The sequence below is a fragment of the Abrus precatorius genome, unplaced genomic scaffold (assembly GCF_003935025.1).
Source record: "Abrus precatorius isolate BTA unplaced genomic scaffold, Abrus_2018 Scaffold7, whole genome shotgun sequence".
Classification (NCBI taxonomy): domain Eukaryota; kingdom Viridiplantae; phylum Streptophyta; class Magnoliopsida; order Fabales; family Fabaceae; genus Abrus; species Abrus precatorius.
The window spans coordinates 7418929-7445346 of record NW_020874417.1 but is presented as its reverse complement, the minus strand read 5'-3'; the positions used below and the strand labels follow the sequence as shown (position 1 = coordinate 7445346).

The 26418-nt window shown below is 29.3% G+C and overlaps 2 protein-coding genes and 1 non-coding gene across 3 annotated transcripts; 1 reads left to right on the top strand and 2 right to left on the bottom strand.

Annotated features, from left to right (window-relative positions):
* Positions 1-1317: 1317 nt before the first annotated feature.
* LOC113872759 (nudix hydrolase 23, chloroplastic-like) lies at positions 1318-5657 on the top strand. The gene is made up of 8 exons (XM_027510561.1): positions 1318-1441; positions 2536-2667; positions 3617-3693; positions 4224-4359; positions 4467-4607; positions 4702-4763; positions 4998-5072; positions 5297-5657. The coding sequence occupies exons 1-7, from the start codon at positions 1397-1399 to the stop codon at positions 5056-5058; spliced, it is 654 nt and encodes a 217-aa protein (XP_027366362.1). The 5' UTR covers positions 1318-1396; the 3' UTR covers positions 5059-5072; positions 5297-5657.
* Positions 5658-6324: 667 nt separating this feature from the next.
* Positions 6325-6411, bottom strand: LOC113873962. Its single transcript, XR_003506027.1, has one exon. It is a non-coding gene; the product is annotated as a small nucleolar RNA Z161/Z228 (small nucleolar RNA).
* Positions 6412-7529: 1118 nt separating this feature from the next.
* LOC113873475 (probable L-type lectin-domain containing receptor kinase S.5) lies at positions 7530-9998 on the bottom strand. The gene has a single exon (XM_027511606.1). It carries the CDS (start codon positions 9869-9871, stop codon positions 7859-7861), a length of 2013 nt encoding a protein of 670 aa, XP_027367407.1. The 5' UTR covers positions 9872-9998; the 3' UTR covers positions 7530-7858.
* Between the last annotated feature and the right edge of the window lie 16420 nt (positions 9999-26418).

The following is a 26418-nucleotide window of genomic DNA, read 5'->3' as shown; positions in this document are numbered from 1 at the left end:
TATTAAATAAAAAATATAATATATTTAATATTTTTAATGCAATAAATATCTAAATTTTGTAGAAATTCAACTTATGTTAAACTTATTTTACTTAATAACTTTCTTATAGACATTAAATTTATTATTTCGATTATTAATTTAAGAGTTCTTAATAATTAAATTAAGCTTTACAAATTTCATTTAATATTTTATCAAATAATTTTATTTTAAGATATAATATACTTTTATAATATAAACAAATGTTGATAATAAGATTACATTCTTCTGAATACTTAAATTTATCTAAAGTTTGATGTACATTATAATAAAAATAATATTATATAATTTAATAATTGAATTAATTAAATTTGATCACTATAAAGAGTTAATAAGCAAAATAAGTTAGTTAAGCTTATTCCCAGAATAAATATATTCATTTTCATATAACTTTTTAAAATTTCATGTTTATTTTTAAAAACTAAAAAATATTAAAATATAATAAAGCTCTTTAAGAATATCAATGTTCTTTCTCATAAAATGCAGTTATGTTTATGAATCTTATGGCAAAACAAGTTAAAATAATTTTTCATAATTATAACTAGAATGTTAAAAATAATGTTATTAGTTGCCAATATTTGTGTTATACAAAATTCATATAATTTTCTTAATTCATATCCCTCTTATTAAACACAAGGGAATATAATAAGCTTTTGTTTTTGTTCGAGCTCTTTTTTTATTTTAAAAATTTAAATATTTTTATGAGAAATAATTTTATTTGAATAAGAAACAATTATAATATAATAAGATTCTTGTGTATATACAAAATTTAAACTTAATTTCATTAAAAAAAAACTAAATATATACTGCTTGAATAAATTTTTGTGTATATGCTGTTTGTTGCATTGCACCGTAGAAAAAGAATTAACTATTTTGTTAATAAGCAGAGTTTAAGTATATAAACAATTTTTTCTATTAAAAACATAATATTTATTGCACTTTTTATTTTTAAAGAATGGATTTTTTTAATAAAAAGCATCTCTTTTTATTACTTATTCTCAATTTAAAAAACTGAGATTAACATTTTGAAGAAATTATTTATTTATTTTTTAAATATAAGAATAAACACATATTTAAACTTAAAGTTAATAATTATTGAAAGGGCATTGACTATAAGGAAATTTTACCAATTACTTTCTTAAAATTAAAAAAAAAAAAATTGAAGATGTCGCTGCTATCATTACTGTTGCTCAAATGTCATTTTCTGTTACCTCTCAGCAATCAATGTGGTCCTAATTATTTACAAAACGAAAATTAAGAATGCTGAAAGGTGTTGAGAACCTGCGTTGTTCATCTGCGTTTGTTCCTCAGCTTCGGAAAGCTCGTACCCACAAAGGCTTCTTCTCCTCAGGTACTCACCATGGATTCTTCTTCCCACTCTCCCGCATCATCACTTCATTCTTATGTAAGTTTTTCCTTTCTCCTTTTCTTATTCGAATATATTAGAATTATGTTAGGAGGGTATATGAGAAACAAGAACAACTAGTCTTCACTATATAATCATATAAGAATTGAATTTGACGGTGGGTGCTTTTGAATAAATAGTTTAATTAAATGCTTATTCAATGAGTTCGTATCACTAGAGAGCTTATGTTATAAATTTGACAATGAAACTAGTTAAATAAGTTTAAAATAGTTTATTTTAATAAATTAGAGTAAGAAACTCGTTAAAATAAGTCAGAGTTTGCAAGAGTTATAAGCTACTTTTATAAACTCAAATATGATAAGCTCTTCCACATGTTCCATTTCAAAGCGCAACTTTTAGGCAAGAGAAAGGAGTCAAAGGACAAAATAAAAGGCTTGTGATCTCGCATTTATTATTATAGAAACCAAAAGTTAATGTAAGTTGTCAACAAAGTGTGTTTTTGAAAATACATTGAAAAATCTGTCAGTTAAAATCCATTGCAAAAGTTACAACTAATAGCGTTAAAATAAATGTGGATCTATGATCATTTAAATGTGAAACCAAACACAATCAAAATCCAACACAATTAATAGTGTTTGATTCCTGGCGTATACATGTAAACTACTATACTGGGAGAGATAAAATTCTACCACTTAATTGATCTCTATGCCTCAAAAGAGATTAGCTATCAGCTCAAAATACCCTTTCTACACACCAAAACCAGACCCATTTAAGTTACTTTAACTGTTACATTTCTTTTTTCTTTTTTCTTTTTTTAAGATAGACTCTTAAATTAATTGAGTTATTGAATTACAACAATGGATATCCCTGTCGATTGTTTTAGTCATAACAAGTCCTGGGTTTCAAACTATAAAAAATCTATCCTCATATGTTTTTGTGTGTTCAACCTTCAATACTCTAGAATCGTCTGCTTCTAATTTTTCACTTACATGTACAATTAGGTTTGATGACTATGTAGGATTTGAGATCTTTTTGATTGTGATTGGTGTTTAGTTGTTACCAGTTAGGGTGGATAGATAAGTAACTCTACTTTATAGCTATTGGTTATGTTGTTGAGTTCCATTACACTGTAGGGATATGTTCAAAACATTATGTTCTGTCAGTGGTGTGGTGGTCCAACGAAGCCTGAAATACCTGAAGGAGAAGAAAGGTTGAGAGCTGTATGTACAAGTTGTGGGAAGATTTCCTATCAGAATCCAAAAATGGTAAATTCCCAAAAAATCAAGGCAGCTTCTACTTAATTCAACTTAATGCTTAATTAGAAATGAGAATTATTTTTTTATGCTTATTGGCAATATTCTTGAATGTGTGAATAATTTACAAAATATTGTCACTGAGTGAAATGTAAGATCTGTGTGCGATGAGCATGATGGCAGCTGTGCAAGAAGCCTATTACACAGTTTTAAATTAGCATAAGAATGCCAGCCCCATTTTATCCGAAAATCAGTACCAAGATTACTTTTGAGTTTTAAACTAGGATGTGCATTAGAAATCCTTTTTATTTCCTCACATCAATTTCTCTTATTTTATAAGAGTAATTATTAGTGTTGAAAGTTTTCAAAAGAAGGGTTTGAATGCTATTGTTTTAGTTGTAATGTAAGCGATGGTTTAGTACAACTTTATGAACACTGAAGATCTATTTAGTATGATCCGTTAGATTGAAGTGTTTTGACAGTTAGTAACATATACTTGGGTCATGGGTCTATCATTTGTTATTTTAAATATAATGGCTTTTGCTGGAACTTTAAGGCGTATTTCACGAAGACATTGAGAAAAAGAAGGTGGTTTGACCTTGACTTTGCTCATATTCATTGATCTGAGGAAAGAGATTAGTAAATTAACAGCTTTAGGATTTTATTTATTATGTAATGCAGGGATTTGATTTTGAAGCTGATATGGATAAAAATTAATGGGTTATCCATATGTTAATTGTTTTAAAGTGATATGCTATAAATCAATCTCACTCTCTGAAGTAATTATATTTTTGCAAAACTAAGTGCAAATGCAAAATCAGTTCAGGATTTTGATGATTATATTTTTATGAGAACAATGCTGTGACTTTATTTTGTAAATTTAATGTAAGAGTTGTATACTATTTGTCATAGCACCTGCTACTTTCTACTGAACATGACATGAGTTTGAATGGCAAAGTAGGTAGTTGGTTGCCTCATTGAGCATGATAGCAAGGTCCTCCTTTGCAAGCGGAAGATTGAACCGTCTTATGGCCTATGGTATGATTAATCTTCTTATTGCACTGCATGTTTTCATTGATTTGGGGTGCATTCTGTTTGGAAACCTATTGTGAGGGTGTATGTGAGGAGAAATTATAGGGAATTAAAATAGAGCCCCGAGTGCGCAAGGGAATTGGCATGACTGGGGGTAACTAACTGCTAGCGAGGCCATTGGTGAAATTGGAGGAAAATTCTATTGTATAAGGAAATAGTGACTGAGGAGTGGTTAGCACAGATCAGGGCCTCTTAAATTCCGTGTGTTAGTGTTTCTTTTTCCTCCAGTTGAGTCTTGTAAGTTGTAACTGTAAATCCATCTATATCACCACTTAAATCACACTGATATCTGTGGTTATTGTGAAATACTACAGTACATACACATTTTGTGTGTGGTCTGATCCAATTCATATCACATTCATTTCTCTGAAATCTTCGATATAAAACTGAAGTGCCAATAAATTTTGCGTTGTGATGAAGATTGCTTCTCTTATCATCGGTGAGCTTTGTTATTTTCATATTTTGTTGTCAACAAGGACACTTCCTGCTGGTTATTTGGAAATTGGAGAGTCTGCTATGGAAGGTGCTATCAGGGAAACAAGGGAGGAAGCCAATGCTGATGTGGAAGTGATTTCACCCTTTGCTCAATTGGATATTCCTTTGATTGGCCAAGTAAGCAACAATCATTTATTTATTTTTCTTTTTTTTTTTTCCTCTTTTTTGATGATCTTTTATCTAGCTAGAGATTTTTGGTCATGGTTATGAAATGTTTGAGGCAGACTTATATAATCTTCTTGGCAAGGCTGAAGAAGCCCCATTTTTCACCTGGTCCAGAATCATCAGAATGCCAGCTTTTTTCACTCAATGAAATACCCTTCAGTTCTCTATCTTTCTCGTCGATGGTGGTTACTTTAAGTTTGGTATGGTTCAGATATAAGAACATTTTCTATGCTTTTGGGTCTTTTATTTTTGCCTACTCATAATGTATCAGGTGGTGTTTTCTCATGGCTACAGTATGTTGAGGATGTGAAGGCAGGAGGAAAGCCCAAATTCCATTACGGTACCATCAACAAAAGGTATTACTATCTTTATAATATTTCCCAAAAGTCCATGCTTTTAAGTTGGTGGCTCATGACTCAATTTCATTTTGTTCTGAGATAAATGTTATAAATTAATTGTGACAGAAAACATTAGCTAATCCTTGTATGCTTTTTTGGTCGCTTGTGTTTGTGCTTAAATATTTCTACTAAGTAGCTACCTTGATCTATTATTGCTTAAATGTTTGATTTTAAGGTGATGGTTGTTGTTAGGCCTGGTACTAGTCCTTCTGATATTCATGCCTTTACACTGGATCATCATATGCAATCATGAGCCATGACAAGTTGGTGAGTCCACTCCTGCATGTATCATTAAACGGAAGAAATAACAATGATCTACCTTCTGCATTTTGGGCATTTCAATGAGTATAAACATATTATTAATTGTCTTTTTGTCATTACCCCTGAAGGCATAACCAAATTTCCATTATTTTTCCTTATCAACTTTCCTTTACCATCACTGATAACTACATCCATAATCTTTATTTTTTGAAACATTTTGCTGGTTACAGTAAACTGGATATCGGGAGATTGTAAGTGCATCTGCGTCATTTAGTCTAGAGAGGCCCTAGACCCTGCAAGAACTTCCCACTACAGGTCTTTGGCATTGGATTCTGAAATCCAGCCAATTGATTTTAAAATCAGAAGCACTGGCACAACACCAAAGATCCAAACATTACCTGATTGAATTCACCGATGTTGCAATTCCTGATTACCAGCAGCCTCTCTTATCTGAACCAGATTGAAAAAGAATTATTGGTTGTAAATTGTCATGAAAAATGAAATTCTTTTTGGAAGAGTGATTAAGAGTTTATATAAATATTTTAGGCTGTATACAATTTAAAAGTTAAAAAAGTCATTTTCCTCTGTTACCAATTTGCTCCATCAACCTCTTGATGCAATGACGATGATGAGAAGAACACTGCCATTTACAATCTGAAGATTAACTAAAAAGCCGTGTATTTTATTATTACCTTTTACAAAAATGGAACTTGAATTAAAATTCCTATGAATGGTTAGTTGATTAAATTTCTGAATAAATTTTAAAACATTTTTTATTTTTAAAATACTTTTAGTAATTACATTTTTACTCAATGAATAGTTGATACTTAATAAAATTATGGGTTTTTTATGCTATAGATAGAGAGCCAAGAAAACAATTTAGGGAATTAGTTAATTATGGATTACATAGGCAGTGGACTAGGTAAGCCAAATTACAAAATTTCCCATTGATTGTATACACAATCCAACTAATGGCATTGTAAAGTTTTTTTAGATGTTAAGTTTTCAAGAAAAAATAATTTAAGTACATTTTCAAAATTCCAATCCAACTAATGGCACTGTTAAGCTTTTTTTTTTAAATAATAATAATAATAAGAGGTTAAACGGTCGTAAAATTAATAAAAGAAATAATTGCTAGAAATTTGAAAATACGCAGACCCGATTTTGCAATAAAAGAAATCATAAAAAAATCCATCACCAAAAGGAAGTGGAGATATCGATTCATTTTAGCAACGAACAAAGAAGAAATAGAAATGAAAACCATCAGAAACAGAGGATCATTGCATCAAGTGGATCTCAGACGACCGTCGTGAGAAATTGTAAATCCAAATTCATCATGTGGTTTTCAACCTGAATAAGAACATTTGAAATTGAATGAAAACAAACACGATGCTAAAAGGACCGAGCAGAAACCGAAACCGAACAACAATGTTTTTGATACTTCGAATGATGGAGATGACGGGGGATCACTGAAACCATTTAAAGGGAAGGGATTAGGGTTGGGAGGGAAAAGGAACGCGTGCTCTTGAAATTCTCAATATTACCCCTTTTTTTTCATTTTTAGGCCCAAAAGCCCCAACTATATTTTGGGCCTCTTGGTTGGTCCTTAACCGTTGCCCGGCGAGAATAAACGGGATCTGGATCGTTTTTGTCTCGGAAAATAATAATAATAAAAAAGAGCACCTTTAATAACACATTTTGTTTTCGTTGACAATAAATAAATAAATAAATAATAATACATTTTTTCTTCTTCACCTGAAAAAAACTAACACATTTTTAACACATAATTTGTGATTGGTTATTTAAAAAATAAATATACTAACTTTTAAAAAGTGATATTCGCGAGATAAATATTTTTACCTTTTAAAATATTAACAAGTCAAAAGATGCTGAAAAAAAAATTGTTAGTAGTATTTAATATGTTTGATAACACAACCTTATAACTTTTTAAGAGTTTGTAGCTTTTCTTTTTTGTTAATAAGTTAGTAAAACTCTTTTATGAACTAAAAAAAAATAAAATAAAATAAGCATATAATTTCAAAGTTATATAAAATTACTTCAAGTTATATTAAGTTTATTAGAAATTAGTTATTGATAATTTTTGTTTTTCCTTTGTACCTACAGTCTTTGAAACTAACTACACTTACACAAAATAATTTTAACTCATTGGATCCCTCACATTGGGTTGTCATCCCTATCTATACTACTCCTTATTTCACATTTCAAGATCAATTGATCTTGCTGTTCCTGGTTGCGATATTCTTCCCTGATTGTTTCTGGTCAACCATCCTCTTCGGTGTGATACTTTCTTCTGATATGTATTTTTGAAGCTTGTAGCACTTTAATCATTCCTATTTCTTGTTGTTCCCAAGTAAGGAAATTGAAAGTGATGGGCTGTGATACCATAAAGTATCTGAGCAGTGGTTTGAAAGCAATAAAGAGAACATAAATGTTGGAGAGAGAAACAAAAGACTTCTGATTTTATTTTCTTGACCTGAGAATGATATATTATGTGCTATATATACAAGAAATACATGAAGTACAAGCTGGTTAAAAGCCGAAAATAGAAATACATCAACTATAGTTAATGAGTCTAAACTGAAACTTAACTAGCCTTCAATCATACATAAAATTATCCTAAAACGTGTTTCAAATACATGCTAGCAATCGTTTATGCAGCAACATAACCTATACATACACAAATTGAATGCAACAAAATTTGCGCAAGGTTGTGTACAACAAATCTATGTGAACCAACGACAGAAACATACACACATATGCAAATGATTTCATCATCTGCCGGTGAGATCAGTAAATGGAGTGAGTGATCCCTGAATTAAGGAGCAATCTTCATTTTCTTTGAATGATGGGGGCAAAGCTGGCCACACAAAAGCAGGTCTTTCCGTAGGCACCTCAGGTGGTGGTGTTTCTCCATTGAGAACTTGAAGAACACTTCTCATAGATGGCCTTTTGTGTGGATTTGGATGGCAACAAGCCAATCCAAGCATAAGCACAACCTCCAGTTCTTCCTCTTTAATCACTTCGTTCGTTAACCTTTTATCCACAGCACCAACTATTTTATCCTTCCCATAAAGCTCCCAAACCCAGTACACAATGCTGTTTTTATAGTCATCTTGTGCATGCAGATTCCCTGGCCTCCTTCCACACACAACCTCCAACACAAGAACCCCAAACGCATACACATCAGTCTCCACTGTTGCTCTCCCAGTGAGAAAGGTTTCTGGAGCCATGTACCCTGGTGTGCCTGCAATCTCTTTTGTGGAATGGTGAGTTTCATTCCTCTTCTGAATGGTACGAGCCAAACCAAAATCTCCCAACTTTGCATTGTATTCTGAGTCCAACATTATGTTGCTTGCCTTGATGTCTCTGTGAAGCACCCTCTTTTCACAACCATTGTGAAGATAGTCCAATGCTTGAGCCACTCCATGAATCACACCGTGCCTAGTTTCCCAATTCAGTGTTGAAGGATACCCCCTTTCAAGGTTATTAATATTAAAATCACCAAAATTTTCATCACCAAATAGGTACTTGTCTAGGCTTCCATGTGGCATGAATTCATATACAAGGACAAGCTCTTTATTCTCATAGCACCAACCAGTGAGTTTCACCAAATTTCTGTGGTGAAGGCTTCCAATTGTTGTTACTTCTGCTACAAATTCTTGCTTCCCTTGACGTGAGTTTTTTGAAACTCTCTTCACAGCTACCTCCTTGTTTTCCAATAGCCCTTTATACACAGTTCCAAACCCACCTTGTCCAAGCTTGTTTTGAGGGTTGAATCCACCTGTTGCTTTTCTTATTTCCCTTAGCCTAAATTTCTTTGGAGCCATAGAGGAATATTGAATCTGATCCTCTATTCTTGGATATGCATCTTCTGGCTTCTCCATATTGCGTTTCCTTTGCCAAAGCAAGAACAAACTCACCATCCCACCTATGATGATAAGAATCACAATTGAAACAGTGACATAAACCCACAATAGATTGTTATCACCATTTGCAATAACATCACCATTGAATTCCCATGCTCTTACACAGTTCAGCTCCGTGTAGTTACTCGTGGAGGCTGAGAAACCAAGGTAAACCTCTTCTTGAAGATAGGAAGAGAGGTTAAGAGGTGGAGATACCAAAAGGGTTTTCATAGACTCTTCTGAAGTTGCGCTCATGAAACCAAAAACAGATATTATATCATTGGAATACTGAATTTTAATTGTTACATTATCACCTGATGAAATGTTGATCCCAGTGTTTATCAATGGGACTTGTTGGATGGAGTTGATGCTATTTATGTTAATTCCAACATGGTTGTTTGGACCATCTTCTGGGAAACTTTTTCTTGTGTCAAACTCCACTGCAAAGATCCTAGCTTGTGAAGTTCCATTGTTGGTAGCATTCACAATGCCTAGCCACTCTCCTGAAGAGTTTTCTGGGAGAGTGATATCTGAGGTTAAGATAAAGGCCAAGCCTTCTCCACCAGGTGAAGTTTGAGGGTTGATGTTGAGCACAAAAGTGGTGTTGAAGTTTGCAGTTTGGTTCTTCTTCATGCTCCAAAGTTTGTATGGCTTGTTGTAAAAAGCACGTCCAGAATAACTATGAATTGACCCTCGAATATCAGGGGTTACTTGGATAGCATCTAAGTATATTTTTGAATTCTGGCTCAGTATCAAATTAGCTTCGTCTTGTGGTTGGAAAGTAGAGAAATTGAAGTAAAAGCATCTAACTTCGGAAAGGGTGATGATGCTGAAGATAGTTGCTGCCAGTTGATATTTGACTTGCCAAGAGAGGTGCATGTTCTACTATTGTAATCGCCAAGAATGGCCTTAGATGTGGAGAATTTGCAATAATTTTGACAAGGTGAAGGGGTTCACTGACTGGGGATTAATTGAAGGTCAATTCTGCCTTCTGAAATGTTTATGTATGATACGTTATTCCTTTGTTTACATAAACCATATATTATATAGTTTGGTAGGGTCTATTGACCAAGATTATTTTATCTATAATATTGTCTATTTCGCACATATACTTCATGGAAAATTCTTCTGTCCATTTTGAGGAATAAAAAATATCCTTTTGGTGGACCTATATATATTCAAAAAGTAAAAAAAATATCGAAAACTGAACTGGATTGATTTTGATCTTCCAGAACGCCATTGGAGGAAGAAAGCATAATCCAATTTCTTAATGTCTATTCAAAGGTATATGAGGACATGTGATGTGACATTTAATGCGAAGCTTAATGACTTTTCTAAGTTTGTCCTCTAATCCCTTGAAATTGTAGCACCCAGTCAAATTGATCTATGGCATGAGATTGCCTCGTTTTTGTTACTGGGAAAATATTCCTTGAGACACAAACAATTAGTTAAGGAATTATAAAATACAATTAACGATGACTTTATCATATATATGGTTTTGCTTCTTGACTCTTTCAAATATGATTTATACTTTAGTCAACGACTCCATAAACAAGTTGTGCCTTTTTATGTACCTTCTTTTCTTAATTCTTTTCAGTTAATTGGAATACTTTTTTATAGGAATTAAATATATGATATAATAACTAGAATTTGACAAAATCAAAACGTGTATGACAGAATAGAAATTGTCTTTCTGCGACTGTGAGTTTACAAATTTCTGTAAGAAAATTTCTGCCTTTTTCTCCAAGTATAACGCTATTGATGAACAAAAACTAAGAATTTGAAGGTGAGTCAAGTTTTTATATATTTTACTTATTTACTTTGTCAATTTTTTCTAACTTAACTTTTTCAAATTCATATTATTTTGTATTAACAAAACCAAATTGTGTATTTTATATACAATTTTGAGATATACGAAAGCTATCATTTTATTATGCTTTTATTATTGTAGATTTTTTACAAAATTTGACATAAATAGTTAAAATTTGATGATTGGAATATATATATATATATATATAGTAAATTTTAAAAATGTTTTTCTTGATATTTGTGAATATTTTTATATTTTGTAAATTTTCTTGTTAATTTTAAATATATGAATTACATTTTATCTTCTTAATAAACTTTTAGTTAATCTTTTCTAACATTTCTAATACTCGGTTATGAATTTCTTTTGTTAACTGCATTACTATTGTTTATAGTTATATTTTTATTATTATTTTAATATTGTTTAGAATGATTATTTAATCTTATTCAAAATATTTCACTAAAATCATTTTATAATATTTGCATGATGCATAAAGCTAAAATTTATTTATTTACTTTTAGTGGAAAAATGAAAATGAATTTATTATGTACTTTATTGTTTTTCCCTACAAACGCAAGATGACAAAAAGAATAATTTTTTCACTTGGGTTGTTGTGAATGTTTAAAATATTAACACCCTAAACCCTAAACATTTTAGTATATGTTTGAAATACTTATTTTTAAAAGTAATTTTTATAACCTGTATTATATTACTCAAGATAAAAAAAAAATCATAACATTTAATATTATCAATACATTAAATTCAGTAATATTATATAATTTAAAAAAATGTATAAAGATTTTTATTGTAGAACTTTAAATACAGCTTAGAAAAATCTATAAGCAAACCGAACTAGACTTTGCACTTATTCTATACAGTAAGTTCCCACATACAACTCAGAAGAAATCTCTATCGGTAAGTTGCAAAAGAAATTTTGATGGAATTCGTATACAAAAGAGATTACGTGTTAATCACTTTCGCTATCATTGGAATCGTTCACACATTTAGAACAAATTTCTGATGAGGACAATTTGAACGATTTAAAAATGAAGTGTTTTGTATATATGGCCTGCTCATAATTCAAAAGTCAATATTGAACTGAGGAAGAAATGTATGTGTAGATTAGTAAGATAACTGTACTAGCAAGTACATGCTTTGTGATGAACTGAGCACACATTAGAAGAAGAAAATAATAGCAATGTAAAATATAATAATAGGGAATGTTCTCAGAAACTTACAAGATATGGGAGTGGTCAAATCAAAGACAGCTGAATTTTTTAGCACGGGAAGGTTCAAACTTGTGTGTAAACGAAGAAGATTTGTTAGAAGTTGGTGTTCAGTGATGAATTTTTATTGCTATTAATGATTAATAAAATTTTATCAAGTTCTTTTTTAAAATTTATGTTAAGGAGATTAAATTTTACATACTTTTCTTATTCACACAACTTATTTTGTTTTTTATTTTTGAAATTTAATTTCTAGATGTGTGTTAAATTTTTTTTTTAAAGTTAAATTTTTAAAAGTGATCTTTAAATAAACTTTAAAATTTAATTTCTGAGAATCGTTTTATTTCTTTTAAAATTAAATTTTAAAGTCATTTCTCAATTACTTTTGACTATTAGATTTTGAAAATTATTTATAAATGACTTTCAAAATTTAGTTTTCAAAAGTAATTTTATATATTTCAAAAATTATATTTTAAAAGTAATTTATAAATTAATTTATAAATTTTTTTTTGAAAAATATTAAAAACATTTTCAAAAATTAAATTTTGGAATCACAATCAAATAGGTGATGAAAATAATAAAAACGAGTGATACAAATACTAGTTCTCTTTTCTTAATGGTCACTTTATTCAGGAAACATATTTAATGTATATTTAGTGCTATCGCTCTTTCATTCAGCTACTACTACTTTTATGATAATTGTTTTGCAAATTCTTCTTTTTCATCTGTCTGATTTCTTTCCTTTTGGGTACCAAACCATCGGTATATTGCTTATCTTGCTTTGATTTTACAACAAGCTGCACAAATTTTGCAATCCAAATTGAGATAATATATGGTTACAAAACATAATTAAAGCGAAATAATTTATGAATTTTTTTTGTTATTGGAAGAAAGGAATTGGCAATTTAAGGAGAGGATTATGAAAATATTTAAAAATGGAATTCAAATTCTGATCATCATGCATGTGTCCGGTTACCTCAAACTAAATATAAAGTAACTCATGGTTTGACTTAATGCAAAACTCATAATCTAAACATGTTTGCTCTATTTTGGTAATTCCAGGGCCAATATAATGTTTATGGAGACTTAAGGCCAACCTTAATATTAGGTTTTTTTTAAGAACTAAAAATATTTGACTAAAATTATAATTGTATATCAAATCAATCTTTAAATTTTTTTAAAGATGTAAAATCATTTATTAAAATAATATAATCAATTTTTCTTAACATTTTTTAATTGTTAATAAAATCCAATTTGAACGTGTGTAGACGAATTTTTGAAAATTTTATGAAGATAGCTTATGACTCATTTAAGTTTTTTATTTAATTTATTTCAATAAATTTGTTGGTATATTTTATTAAAATAAATCTATTTTAAGTTTATTTTAATTATTTTAATTATTAAAATTTATTCACATGTTGAATAATAGGATTAATTATTTTATAAGTGCTTAATTAAACTTTATAATGTTTACCTAAATTTACTCTTCATTTTTTATTTTTTTTTTGCTAATCAAACGGGGTCAAAGACCCAAAACAAATAAAGAAACTAGAATACAAACCTAAGACATCAAGTGCCACCAACATCCAAGCTTAAGAAAGGGAGAAGGAATGAGGGGACATCATTAAACTTAGAATAAGGGGAAACATCCTCCAACTCAAGTTTGGCTAAATGGTCAACACACTTTTTGCCTCTCTAAACATATGCACAACTCTAATAAAAATAATAGATCTTAGCAAGGTTCTAATTCTACAAATGAGATCCCACAAGGGGTGAGAAAGTTGTTGTATATTCAGGACAAGCCCAACTGCCTCTTTTGAGTCGCTTTCAATCCATATAGTTTGAATTTTGTGCTTCACCACCAGTTGAGCTCCTAAGAGGGGAACAAGGCTTCAAGAAGCTGTAAAATTCAACAACTAACTGGCCTTAATCATTACAAATCAGACCTCCACAAGCAAAAACAATAGGACCAATCTTGAGAACAACTCCATCAGTGTTTAACTTAAATTGTCCAACTGGGAGAGGGTACCATCTAACACTACCTATTTCAGAAAACAAGTAAGGAGTAGACTTAGAATTAGGTTGACAACAAGATAGTGCATAATCAACATCATATAAAGACATATGGACTAAGCTATTAGGCTTATCGGATCTGCTTGAAAAAATAAAATCATTCTTATTCTTTCAAAGATACCAAACAACATATCCAAAAATACCTTGCCAATTTTTAAAAGAGCTTAAGGCAAAATTAGATAAGTTTAAAAATAACTAATCAAAAAGGTCTAAACTAAAAAAAGAAGTCCAATGTTTACAAAAATTAGGTAATCCCAAACATTCCTAGCAAAGGTACAATATCTTAAGACATGCATAATGGTTTCAGGATGAACTCCACACCTAGTAAAATCTCTTAATTTTTTTTAGATATTGTTGATCTTTAATTATGCATTATTATTTTATCTTAAAAAAACTAAATTAATAGTATATAATATAATTTATTAATCATGATTTAGTATATATTTTTATCCAATTAATGGTTTTAATATTAAATATTTTCATTTCATTGAAGATATTAATTTTTTTTCCAGTACTTATTATTTTAAGTATATTATATAATAGATAAGTAAGAATATTACTAATTTTTATGTTGTAAAATAATTACACAACAGAGTTGAACTCTAAATTACTAAAAGTTAACTTTAAATTTTAAAATAACTTACACAGAAGCTAAGATGAAAAAAATTAAATTAATAGTACCTTGTATTGAATGTTGTATTAATTACGATAATATATTTAGAGAAGGAAAGGTTTATTTTAGATAAGTTGATAACTTTAGTTTATCAAGTAGTTGTATGGTTAAAAAGGTGTTCCGATTGTAATATCGTTTACTTATTCACAATATAACATATTCTAGCAATTAGGAATGAATGAATTATGTTATTATCATTCGATATGGTCCTTGAGATGATTTGAAAAATATTTTGAGCTATAATTTGAAACATTGTTTATTAGAATGAGATCAATGAAACCCATACAACATCAAATAAAATCATATCAAAACTTTATTTTACACATTGAATAGTTTACTTGGAATCATAATGATAAAGGCAAATACAACCATTAATTTTAAAAACTCAATAATATACAAGTTAGCTAAATATGGTATATATATTGATCTATAAATTAGGAAATGATAAGTATACAACAATTTTTTCAAATAAGATATACATTGATCCAAAAAATCCAAACTCCTTGTGATTATTTCAAAAAATGACTCAAAGTAACATATACAATACAACAAAGAATGTTGTTAATATTACTCTAATGTCCTTAATCCTAAATCAAAATGCACTAAAAGTAATTTCAATTATTCTTCTTCAGTTTTAGAGTTGGGATAAAAGTCATTGTTCTAACTTACTTGATGTTCAACTTCTATATGAAATTATATGGTGAAATGGTAGATTGTTTTACACATGTAGGTGTTTCAGCTTGCAAAAGAGGCTAGGATTATGATAGATATATTTGTTAATCTATTAATTGTATAAACTTAATTGAATATAACTCTACTTGTTATTTTCTCTTTTTTCCTTCTCCAAATAACAAGTTAAATAAAAGGTAAGCGACCACATGTCCAACTAACTTATTTTTGCTTTTGCCTATTGTAACCATGACATATAAGTCCTAACTTCTTTCATAATAGTGATAGTGAACTTCCTCCTTGCATTGAGATATTTACCATGAAATATCTTACAATTATTAATGCATATATTGTTAACTTTAGGTCAATCACTATAGTGTGCTTTTGTCGAAGCTTCTTTAAGGAACTTGTTAAAGTATTCCCAAACTTCTTTATTCATGATTCACATGTTATTCATGCTAGCATTACACAGTTGTTGATCTAACACATTACCACAACAAGTATTTGACATATTTGTCTTTCCATTACTTCTTGTACCGCAAGCATTATGCCTTATGACAAGAAAAAGAGACAATTAGAAAATTATGCATAGTAGTCTAGTCCTTCATAAATTAAAAATCATACATATTAGTTCCTCACATTTTATATTTAATCAAATAAATTCCTCATGCGGTCATATCTTTTGTATATCTAATATAAAGTTTCGACCTTTTTATTTGTAGTCACCCAAATTTTCATGTAGTAGAGTAAGGAATCATTTCTAGTTGTCCTTATTCTCAATATTAACAATATGTATATTAGGTCATATGTGATTGTTAGCATCTAAACCAACATTTGTCAAGAGTTGTCCCATATAGTAACATTTACAAACAAATAACAGGCTTACAAGTAACTTTAAAACTATTTTTGCATACATCTAAGCAAATATATAACCTATGAAATTGTTATTGACGCAGAAATGAGAAATGATATCATTTTCACAGTAGAACTAGAATTTGTACTTAACAACTCTTTACTCAAGAATCATGATAGAAGTACGTAGCTTAAGATGAAACACACAACAAATGTGAAATTTAGGAAAATATTTTATTAGAACAAAGATTAAATTATTTTTTTGTTCGTTTGTTCAAAACCATGTTATTTTAGTGTTATGTTGGCATCACATGCATCATGTCAGTAAAAGTTAACATTTTAAATAAATGTTCATTAACATTAGAGACCTTAAATACCATATTAGGAACTAATGAGGCAATTTAATAAGAGACTATTGTACCCTGTTGTTACTATTTTATGATAGAAATTATTAAAGTAAAGTTTTGTTTGAGTTAAATATAAGAAAGAATGAAAAATTTTATTTGATGAATCCTTGTTTAAGAATTTTGAAATTTGAAAAAAGGTTTTTATCAACTCTCCAAAACCCTAATAAACTCATAATTTCAAATTTTTTTAAATTAATTTTTTTATTAACACTCATTATCCCTTCCCTCTCTTCTATTCTCTTTTTTTTACCTTCTAAGTCCTTACCCTCTATTTTCTTTTAAACTCCTGAATAAAGCTTAAAGCAAATATATTAAATTTCATAAATATCAAATAATTTACACCATAAAATTTATGTAATTTAAGCGTTTAATTCTCACAATGACACATTTAGTACTTAGTTCTTATAAAATATTTTATTAAAATATAATTTTACTTTTTTATAAATTATTATTTTTATTTTATTTAATTGTTGTGTTTCAACAAAATACACTTGAAAGTATTTTAATAGAAACTACGTTATTTAAAGAGACAAAAAATAAGAATTATAATAATAAAAAATTTATATAAATTAAGTTTAAAATTATGTAACTTTTGTTTAAATGAAATACGTAATTACGTTAATTAATATTACTAAATACAAAAATCATAATTTTTTAACATATATCCTCCAAAAATATATAATATTAAATAGTTTTAAAAATATTTTTTAAGACAATTTGAATCAACTTTAAATGTCTTATAAAAAATAATGCAGATAATAACTCAAAAATAAAAAGGTTTTTAGTATGCTCTTACATGTTTTATAAAAAAGATATGTTAAAAAATTATATTTTTTAAAAAATATATTATCAAATTCATGCTTTAACATATTAATAACACAACAAAATTAGAACTTTTTACAAAAATAATATAAAAATATAAAAAATTACGTGAAAGGATCCAAACCAAATTAATTTATGGAACTAGACCCAATTACTATAGTAGTAAATGAGTAGTCAGAATTCGGTTCCCCAGAAACCAAATTCTGGAAGTTGATTTTTTATTTTTTTCAAATTTGTTTTAATATTTTTAGAAAATAAAATAAATTATATTATTAAAATTATATTTATATATTTATATTTTTTATATGAAAATAAATAAAAATAAAAATAATATTTATTTTACATGTTTATTAAAATTTATTTTACATAATTATGATAATAGATATATTTTTAGAAAATAATAATAATTATATTTTTAAAAACTAATTAAAATATTTAAATAATAGGTATATTATTTTAAATAATAATGTTAATGCTTAAAATTTTTATACTTAAAGAATAATAATTAAATTTTTAAAAATTAAATTAAAATATTAAATATTATTCTATTTCTTTATTTATTTAAATATATAATTTTGACTTAATATTTTTAAATATTAGTATGATAAAATAAAATTTTGAATAAAAATTTGATTTTAATTAAATTAGTTTTTTTTAAATGATATTATTTAATATTATAATTTTTAATACCTTAAACCCTAAAATTTTACTATTATAATTTTTAATAAATTTTATTTGAGAATAAAAAATTTATTTTTAAAAAGTAAATAAAATATTAAATTATAAGTTAATTATTTATACTTGAGACAAATATTTTAAAATTAACGGTTTCATATTACTAAGGTAACATTGATGAAGACAAAGTGCATTAACAAAGATGATAACAAATTTATAACAATATTAATAATTAACTATCTCCGTAATGGTGGTAAGTTCCACAACGAGGCGATGTTTGTGACGTGGTAGGTTTTGTCGTTGTGGCTGTTGCTCTGGGATTTCAGGATGAACTTGTGGAGGATTTGGATCATCATGAAGGTCTAGTTGTTAGAATGCATTTGATGAATTACCAGGTTCATTAGCAAAATCCAGTTAGTAAAGAGATTGCATGTAAGTTTGTACTGAAGATGGAGTTGTAAAATCAACTCCAAATAAGTTTGTAAAACAATCCTCCGATGTTGTTGCAAATGAATATCTTGTGTTAATTATGTTTGCTTCTGGCATAATGTTTGGAGAAATTGATGCAGTCTCGTGGTATGACAGTGTGGAAGTGGTACCGATTTCAAATATGTTGGTAGTCCTTAGTTGTTGGTCGCTTCTCATTGGATCTTGTAGTAGTGGTGGCACAGATAGAATATAGATGAAATTAGCAATGTATCATTCCATGTATTTTTGTATTTGACACAATAGGCCTTGCATTGGATGACCTATTATTGTCAGCTCACGTCTGTTGTTCCATATCTCGATCCATTGAGCATGTCTTGTAACCCAATTTTCATCATGTCTTCCTCTCATGTCAATTTTATGGAGGTCATTCAAATTATTCGGTGGAGAAGGGACTTCTTGGAAGAGATGAAATTATAATTTGACTCTATCTGTTTGGTGTCATTCAACAATTGCAAAACAAAGGATGGCGGTACATGAAGTCCACAGTTGGACATCTCTATATGCTTCCATAGGTATTGACGTTTGCAAGTCTTGATATAGTACCCATTAAAACTACAAATAAACTTAACTTTATTACTTAAGATGATGTGTAAAAGATAAGAAAATAAATATAAAGAGTTACCTAATCTTAAATGTGATCAAACATTGATCTGTACCCTACAACATCATTATGAGGTTTATTTTGAAAGTTTAGTACTTTACCCCCACTCCATCTGCACACAAGAGGATATGTTGGTAAATTACTAAAAATTGGCGCAATATATGGCATACAATACCATGCCCAGTGATGAGCAACCACCCATTGTTTTGCTACCAACTTTCGTGACTCTGCACATTTCCCTGTACAACATAGCTAAACAAGCAAAACTCCAATTATATCGTCTTGTTATTCTAAGATTAGTTAATAAACTAAATACATAAGATGTACTTTGTTGCCTATTTTGTCGGGCATCAAAACACCTCCAATTAAACTTAGTATATAAGCCCTACAATGAGTGTGAACTTCTTCTTCAGATGGTTCTTCTGGTAATGGCAACATGTTGTCTCTCAGCCACTTTAATTTTACCATAGAGCCAATTAGTGACTCTTCCTTGACTGACATAATATCGAGATATGTGTCACACATTTTCTCCCAGTCAAACATTGTTGGACCAATGACTAGTAAACCATAAACTCTTAGCCTGAGTTGAAGTACAACATCCTCCAGGGTTATGGTGCACTCCCCTGTTGGAAAATGGAATGTGTGAGTTTCAGGTCTCCATCTCTCGACTAAAGTTGTTATCTATGCGTGATCCACTTTAAGATGCCTTAGTTTTGCTACCCCAGCAAAACCAAGTTGTTCAAGTATAGGAATAATTAGAGGACTGGGTTCTGACATTGAATGACAGAAAGATGAAATCATGTTTTCAATTTCCTGCAGTTATTAATAAATTAGTATCATTATATGTAGAATATTGATTTACATAATGGTAATATATAAAACTTACTATTCTTCTAATAAAGGCGGACCAATATTCATTTTGCTTCCCGAACAACATTTTTAGTAATGGAAGCAAAGATAAAGAGAAACAAAGAACAAAGATAGATGCAAGTTTGACTGAAAACATGTGGCCTTGGATGAATATATTTATAGATAAACTTTGGTATGAGAGAGTAGCCTTGGAATCTTGAGAGGTCATAATCACTCGTAAAACGTGGTGAAGCATTGAATGACTGAGAATCCAATGTTATTATTATCAATAGTCATATTCGTGTGCATTATATTCATTCAACCTTCTAAGCTTGTTCCTTGTTCTTGTGAATCTTTTCCTTCTAAAAATGTCTTCAATCTATGTCATTGTTCACTTTAATAGTGTCATTAACCAATGTTCTTATGAAGGAGTCACATTCACCTCATCATCAGCCAAATTGGTACATCTAAAGAGAAGAGTGATTTTACAAAGGCTCAAGAAAGTCATCCACACAAAACTCAACCGAGACGAAAATGAAGGGTGATAACCATACATTTTCACTATCCAATTAGACTTGGTCCGAGAGTTAGCAACTACACATGTGTTGAGTTGAACGATGATGTAGACGTCGAGGCACTCTTCAACATCCACGATTCAAATCAACTTCAATCAGGTATAGAATTATATGTTACATTTGCTACAAACGTAACCCAGTCACCACAACTTTCACCTTCATCTTCACCTTACCAAACTTACGAAACCATAAATCCATCTTTTCCAACAAATAATATGAATTTTGACCTTCAGTCCTCACACAATTTTTAACTGGTCCATACATGGACCTCAATGAAATACCCTCCCAACCATTTGAGCAAACCCTACTCTCTCAGCCTCTTGAAGAAACCCTCATTGAAGAACATGTTGTTATGGGTCTCCCAATCGAAGTATTTGATCCTTTTAGCGAAGACAAAGATGAAATTTTATCTCAATAGTAGGATGATGAAGAAGACTCCCTCCCACTTCCAAATACTCCATCATCACAACCATTACCATTATACAACCCACCTCCACAGTTTCTAGACTTTCCTAGTCAAATACAAGAACATGACTATGAGTTTGGCCATGTCCTTGATCGTGAAATGGTAGTGTACTCGCCTGGATACTATTTGTTGGCCAGCCCTTCCTAACAAAAGAACAAGTGCAAGACGCCATAAAGAGATTTCACATTGTCAATCATTGTACTTACAAGGTGAAGATGTCAAGCACAACTAGGCTTGTCGTGGAATGCGTTCACAACGACTGTGCTTGAAAATGTCGCGCAATATTGTGCACGAAAGAGCAACACTGAGAAATAATGAAGCTTGACGGATGCCACACATGTGCTTCCCCACTCATTTCAAAGAATCATAACAAGTTGGGATCACAAATGATTTCTCATGGGATTCGTGAAATGATACAGACTAATCCATCCACACCCATCGCAACTATCTTAGCCCACATAAAGTCTATAATTGGTTACACAATCAGCTATAGAAAGGGATGGTTGGAGAAACAACATGCCATTGAAAATATCGTCAGAAATTGGGAGGAGTCATACTATAAGTTACCTAGATAGTTGCTTGCAATGCAATTTTATGTTACGGGCTTCATCTGGAAATTGAGTACACAACCGGCATACAAGGGTGGCTTGCTTGACGAGGGGAATGTGTTCTTCAAGAGGTTATTTTGGACCTTCAAGCCATGCATTGATGGTTTTGTCTTTTGCAAACCAATTGTTCAAGTGGATGAAACATTTTTGTATGACAAATACAAAGAGACTTTATTAGTGGCAGTTGCACAAGACGGCCGCAACAACATAATTCACATTGTCTTTGCTGTGGTAGAAGGTGAAACTAGCGATGCATGGTTCTTTTTTCTGAAAAATTTAAGGAGGTACGTTCAACTGCTGTGCCTCAACGCATTTCGGGGAGAACCAACTAGCTCTAGTTTCGAGTGGCATGTCACCCCTAAACACAACTCATCCGTTGATTCTTCAACATCAGTTGGTTTGGACCTCCCGCAAGAGGGGTTGTGCCTCATTTTAGATCGTCACGAGGCAATAAGAAGTGCATACTTCAGAAATGGAAGTGGTTGGACAGAAAACAATTATACCCATGTCTATTGCATTAGACACATTGCACAAAACTTCATGAGACGATTCAAAAACATTGCACTGAAGAAAGATATCGTCAATATGAGTAATTTTAATTTTTTACGTACTTTATATTATCATTAATATTTTATGCAATTGCTTAACTAGTTATATTAATTTTATTTGTAATCTTGTTTCCAGCATATGGGATGACTGAACCGAGATTCTTTTACTATTACAACATAATAAAAGATAATAATACTGAAGCTGCACAATGGTTGGACAACATCCTAAGGAAAAAAATGGACATTGGCATGGGACAATGGATGATGCTGGGGACACATGCAACAAACCTAGCAGAGTCAATCAATTCGGTCTTGAAGAAATCTAAAAACCTACCAATTTGCTCCATGGTCATGGCAACATACACCTATTGCAATAATTTTTCATTGACAGAGGCAGGAAAGTAGATACAATGATTAATGTTGGACATATGTACTCGAAGGTTGCAACTAAAGTAATTCAAGATACACAGTCAAAGGCGAACACTCATAGAGTCCTCACCTTTGATAGAACAAGCACTAGATTTTTAGTCGAAAAAACGCAATATTCGACAGAAATTTGACCTGTAGCAAGATTTACAGTACGATTTGATGAAATGTGGTGTGATTGTGGCAAGTTTCAAAATGTTCACATCTCATGCTCGCATGTACTTGCTTCATACTTATACACACACCACAACTATGACATCTACATATCTCTCGTATATACCTTATAACAAGTTTCTAAGGTATATGAATGTCAGTTTGGAGAACTCAGACATGAAGACTATTGGCCAACTTATACGAGCCCAACTTTGTGTCTAAATCCAGAACTGAAAAGAACTTTAAAGAGTCGACCCAAGTCTAGTAGGATAATGACAAAGATGGACATTAGAGAACAACAAAGTCGGCCAAAAAATTGTTCTTATTGTCACACCCCTGGTCACACAAAAAAGACATGTCCAAACACTGCTCAGATTTTTACTTCCCACCATTGATTTATGTTGTTGTTATTACTTTAAAAAAAATTTCATGTAATTTTTAGTTTTATAAATGTCATTACAACTTATAAATTTTTAGTATTAGTAATTTATATTAAATATATATATATATATGTATATATCTACATAATATTATTTAATAATATTTATTAACATTAATAACATATTTTTTAAATAAATAATTATGTATAAATTTTAATAAAGATTAATATCTCAAATTAAATAAGTAAACTTATTATCATTTAATACTTGTATTTATTTTATAAAAGTATAAAATTAAATAAATTATTATTGTAATTTTTATCAAATATAAATTTAAAATTAATTCAATTATTATTGTAATTTTTCTTTTTTAAAAAATTTAATATTAAATAACTAAAAATATAATTTGAAAATATAATATTAATATTATTTTACAAAAATCATAATTATATTAAATAATATAATAACAAAAATAAAAATATTATTTATTATCATAATTATGTAAAATAAATTTTAATAAACATATAAAATAAATATTATTTTTACTTATTTTTATATAACAAAATATAAATATGTAAATATAATTTAAATAATAAAATTTATTTTATTATATAAAAATATTAAAAAAATTTGAAAAAATAAAAATTAACGTTCAGGATTCAGTTTCTAGAGAACCGATTTCTGACTATCCAATTACTACTACAGTAATTAAGTCTAGTTCCATAAATTAATTTGATTAGAGTCCTTTTACGTAATTTTTTATTTTTTTATATTATTTCTGTAAAAAGTTCACAAAATTATAGCATATAAATATAATTCTTTCAAAAATTCGTATTTAAGAACCCGTATAAATAGTTACAAACTTAAACTAAAGCATATATGCAGCTTTGAAGAAAGAAAATTTACTTTTATTTCATTTTATTTATTTATTTATTATTTTATAAATTAATAAATAGTTATTTTTTATAAATTTTTTAATAATTAATCTGTTTAATAGAAGATAATATACTAGTAAAATAATAAGTAATATAATAGACTAAAATTATAATTAAAAATTAAAAGTAATATTTTATGAAATTTAAAATACGAACTGTTATATTATTATTTTTTAACGGAATTTTAAACGCTGAAGTAAAAGCAAAAAGAATAGAAATAAGCCGTTACTTGGAATAAAAAGTTTCACGTAGCTAAAGATGAAGGGGCAGAAAGATAAAAACCACGATCACCATCGTCGATTTTAAATTAAGGAATTATTTTGGGTCTTCAATTGCATGAACAAATCACTGATGCAATTGATGAACTCATAAGAATATCCATCCTTGTAGACTGGAAATGCAGAAAATACTTCTTTCCGAAGCAAAGAAAAACACAAACTTCGAAACTCACCAACTGAAAAGCTAGATCAAAGAAAGAACGCATGAATTTGATTTAGGTCATGGAAGCTTCTCAAATCCAAGGAATGAGTGAGTAATCTTAACAAAGCTTTGGGCAACACTACTCCAGGTGAGAGCGACACGTATAGTACGTCTACATAATCAAGCAATTAGTAGAAAATTTGTGGTAGCAATAATGGTTACTAATTGTTTGAGCCATAAACTTTCAATACGTGTCTCACTCACCTGGAGAAGAGGTGACCAGAGAAAACTCAAAGTCTGAAACAAAAAAAGGGTTCTTCGTTGTCTTCAACTTTCTCTTCTTCCTATGTTTGCATCTCTGCTTCGCGTTTATTAGTTTTTGCCAATGTCCAATCCACCAGTCATTTCACGGCTCTCGATGCTTATCCAGAGATCCATTTTAAATATATCAAAATTATATATTTTTTTTAAAAATATTATTTACTAATAAATAAAAAAGATAAATATTAAGATAATATTTATTAATGATATATTCTTTATTTATTAAAATATTAAAAGTCTATATTAATAATAGATGTTAATATTAAATTAGTATTAAACGATAAATAATAAAAAATTATGAAAAATTATAAATTTAATATAATAAATATTTATGTTTTCAATGATATCTTTCTCCATATTTTTAAGATATTTACAGCTTAAGGCAAAGGAATGATAATTTGGCATGGACATTATTGGGCCGTTAGCTCAGCAACATGACATGAGCACTACGTGTCTTCGCTCCAATAACCATTTGCCACGTACCCTTTTTTTTTTTCCTTATTTTTTATATCTTTCTAGGCCATATCGTTTAGTTCAAAGATTTGCAGGTTACCACTTTATATTTCCATTTGTGTTGTGCCTGCTTGATCAACACAAATTTTTTTTTTGTTATTTTTTTTTTTTACTAAAATTTAGGTGAATTATTATAATTTTTTTGTTATTTTTAGTTAAAATTAAAATTTTATTAATGTTTTTCAACTTTTAAAATCGACTATTATTGCATAAATTATTGAGATAAAATTTTATTTTATTTAAAGAATAACACAAAAATATTTACAATATTGGACTTAAATTATTTTCGTATTTCTTTTGTCTTCTTTTTTCCATTTATATGTGGATCGTGTAGTGAATGTTTGCAATCATATATCACGTAATTGGGCATCTGTTAAACAAGATTTGATGGTATTTGGACCTAGGCCCAAGCCCAACCACAATAGTAAAAGGGTGAAAAATGCCTTCAAAGTCAGAAAAAATAGCTTGCTGTAATGGTGGCGTAGTTGATCATGTTGGTTAGATTGCTGGCCATAATGATGAGATGGCTAGACAAACCAATGGACCTGATTTGATATTGTTACTTTCTGGTTAGTTTTCCACCTCTATTTTTCTTTTTTATATCATAATAATATTTTAAAATATCTCTAACAAAAATCTAAATTGTTAAGTAACTTTTAAATTTTCTATTATTATTTCAAATTTTGACCTAACTTTTTTTTAAGTCATAATTAATTAAATTAGACTTTTAAATTAAAATGGTCTATTTTTTTATTTTTATTTTTACTTTCAATCATTTGAATCTAACTCGAATTGTGTATTTAAATGTAGTGAGTAAATTTATCACTAGAGATTTTTTTACATATACAAAAATTTAAACTTAAAACCTTACTTAAGCGATATTAAACCGCTTATCACTCAAATCAATAACTGTCAATAGTTTTAAGTCTATTTTTGTT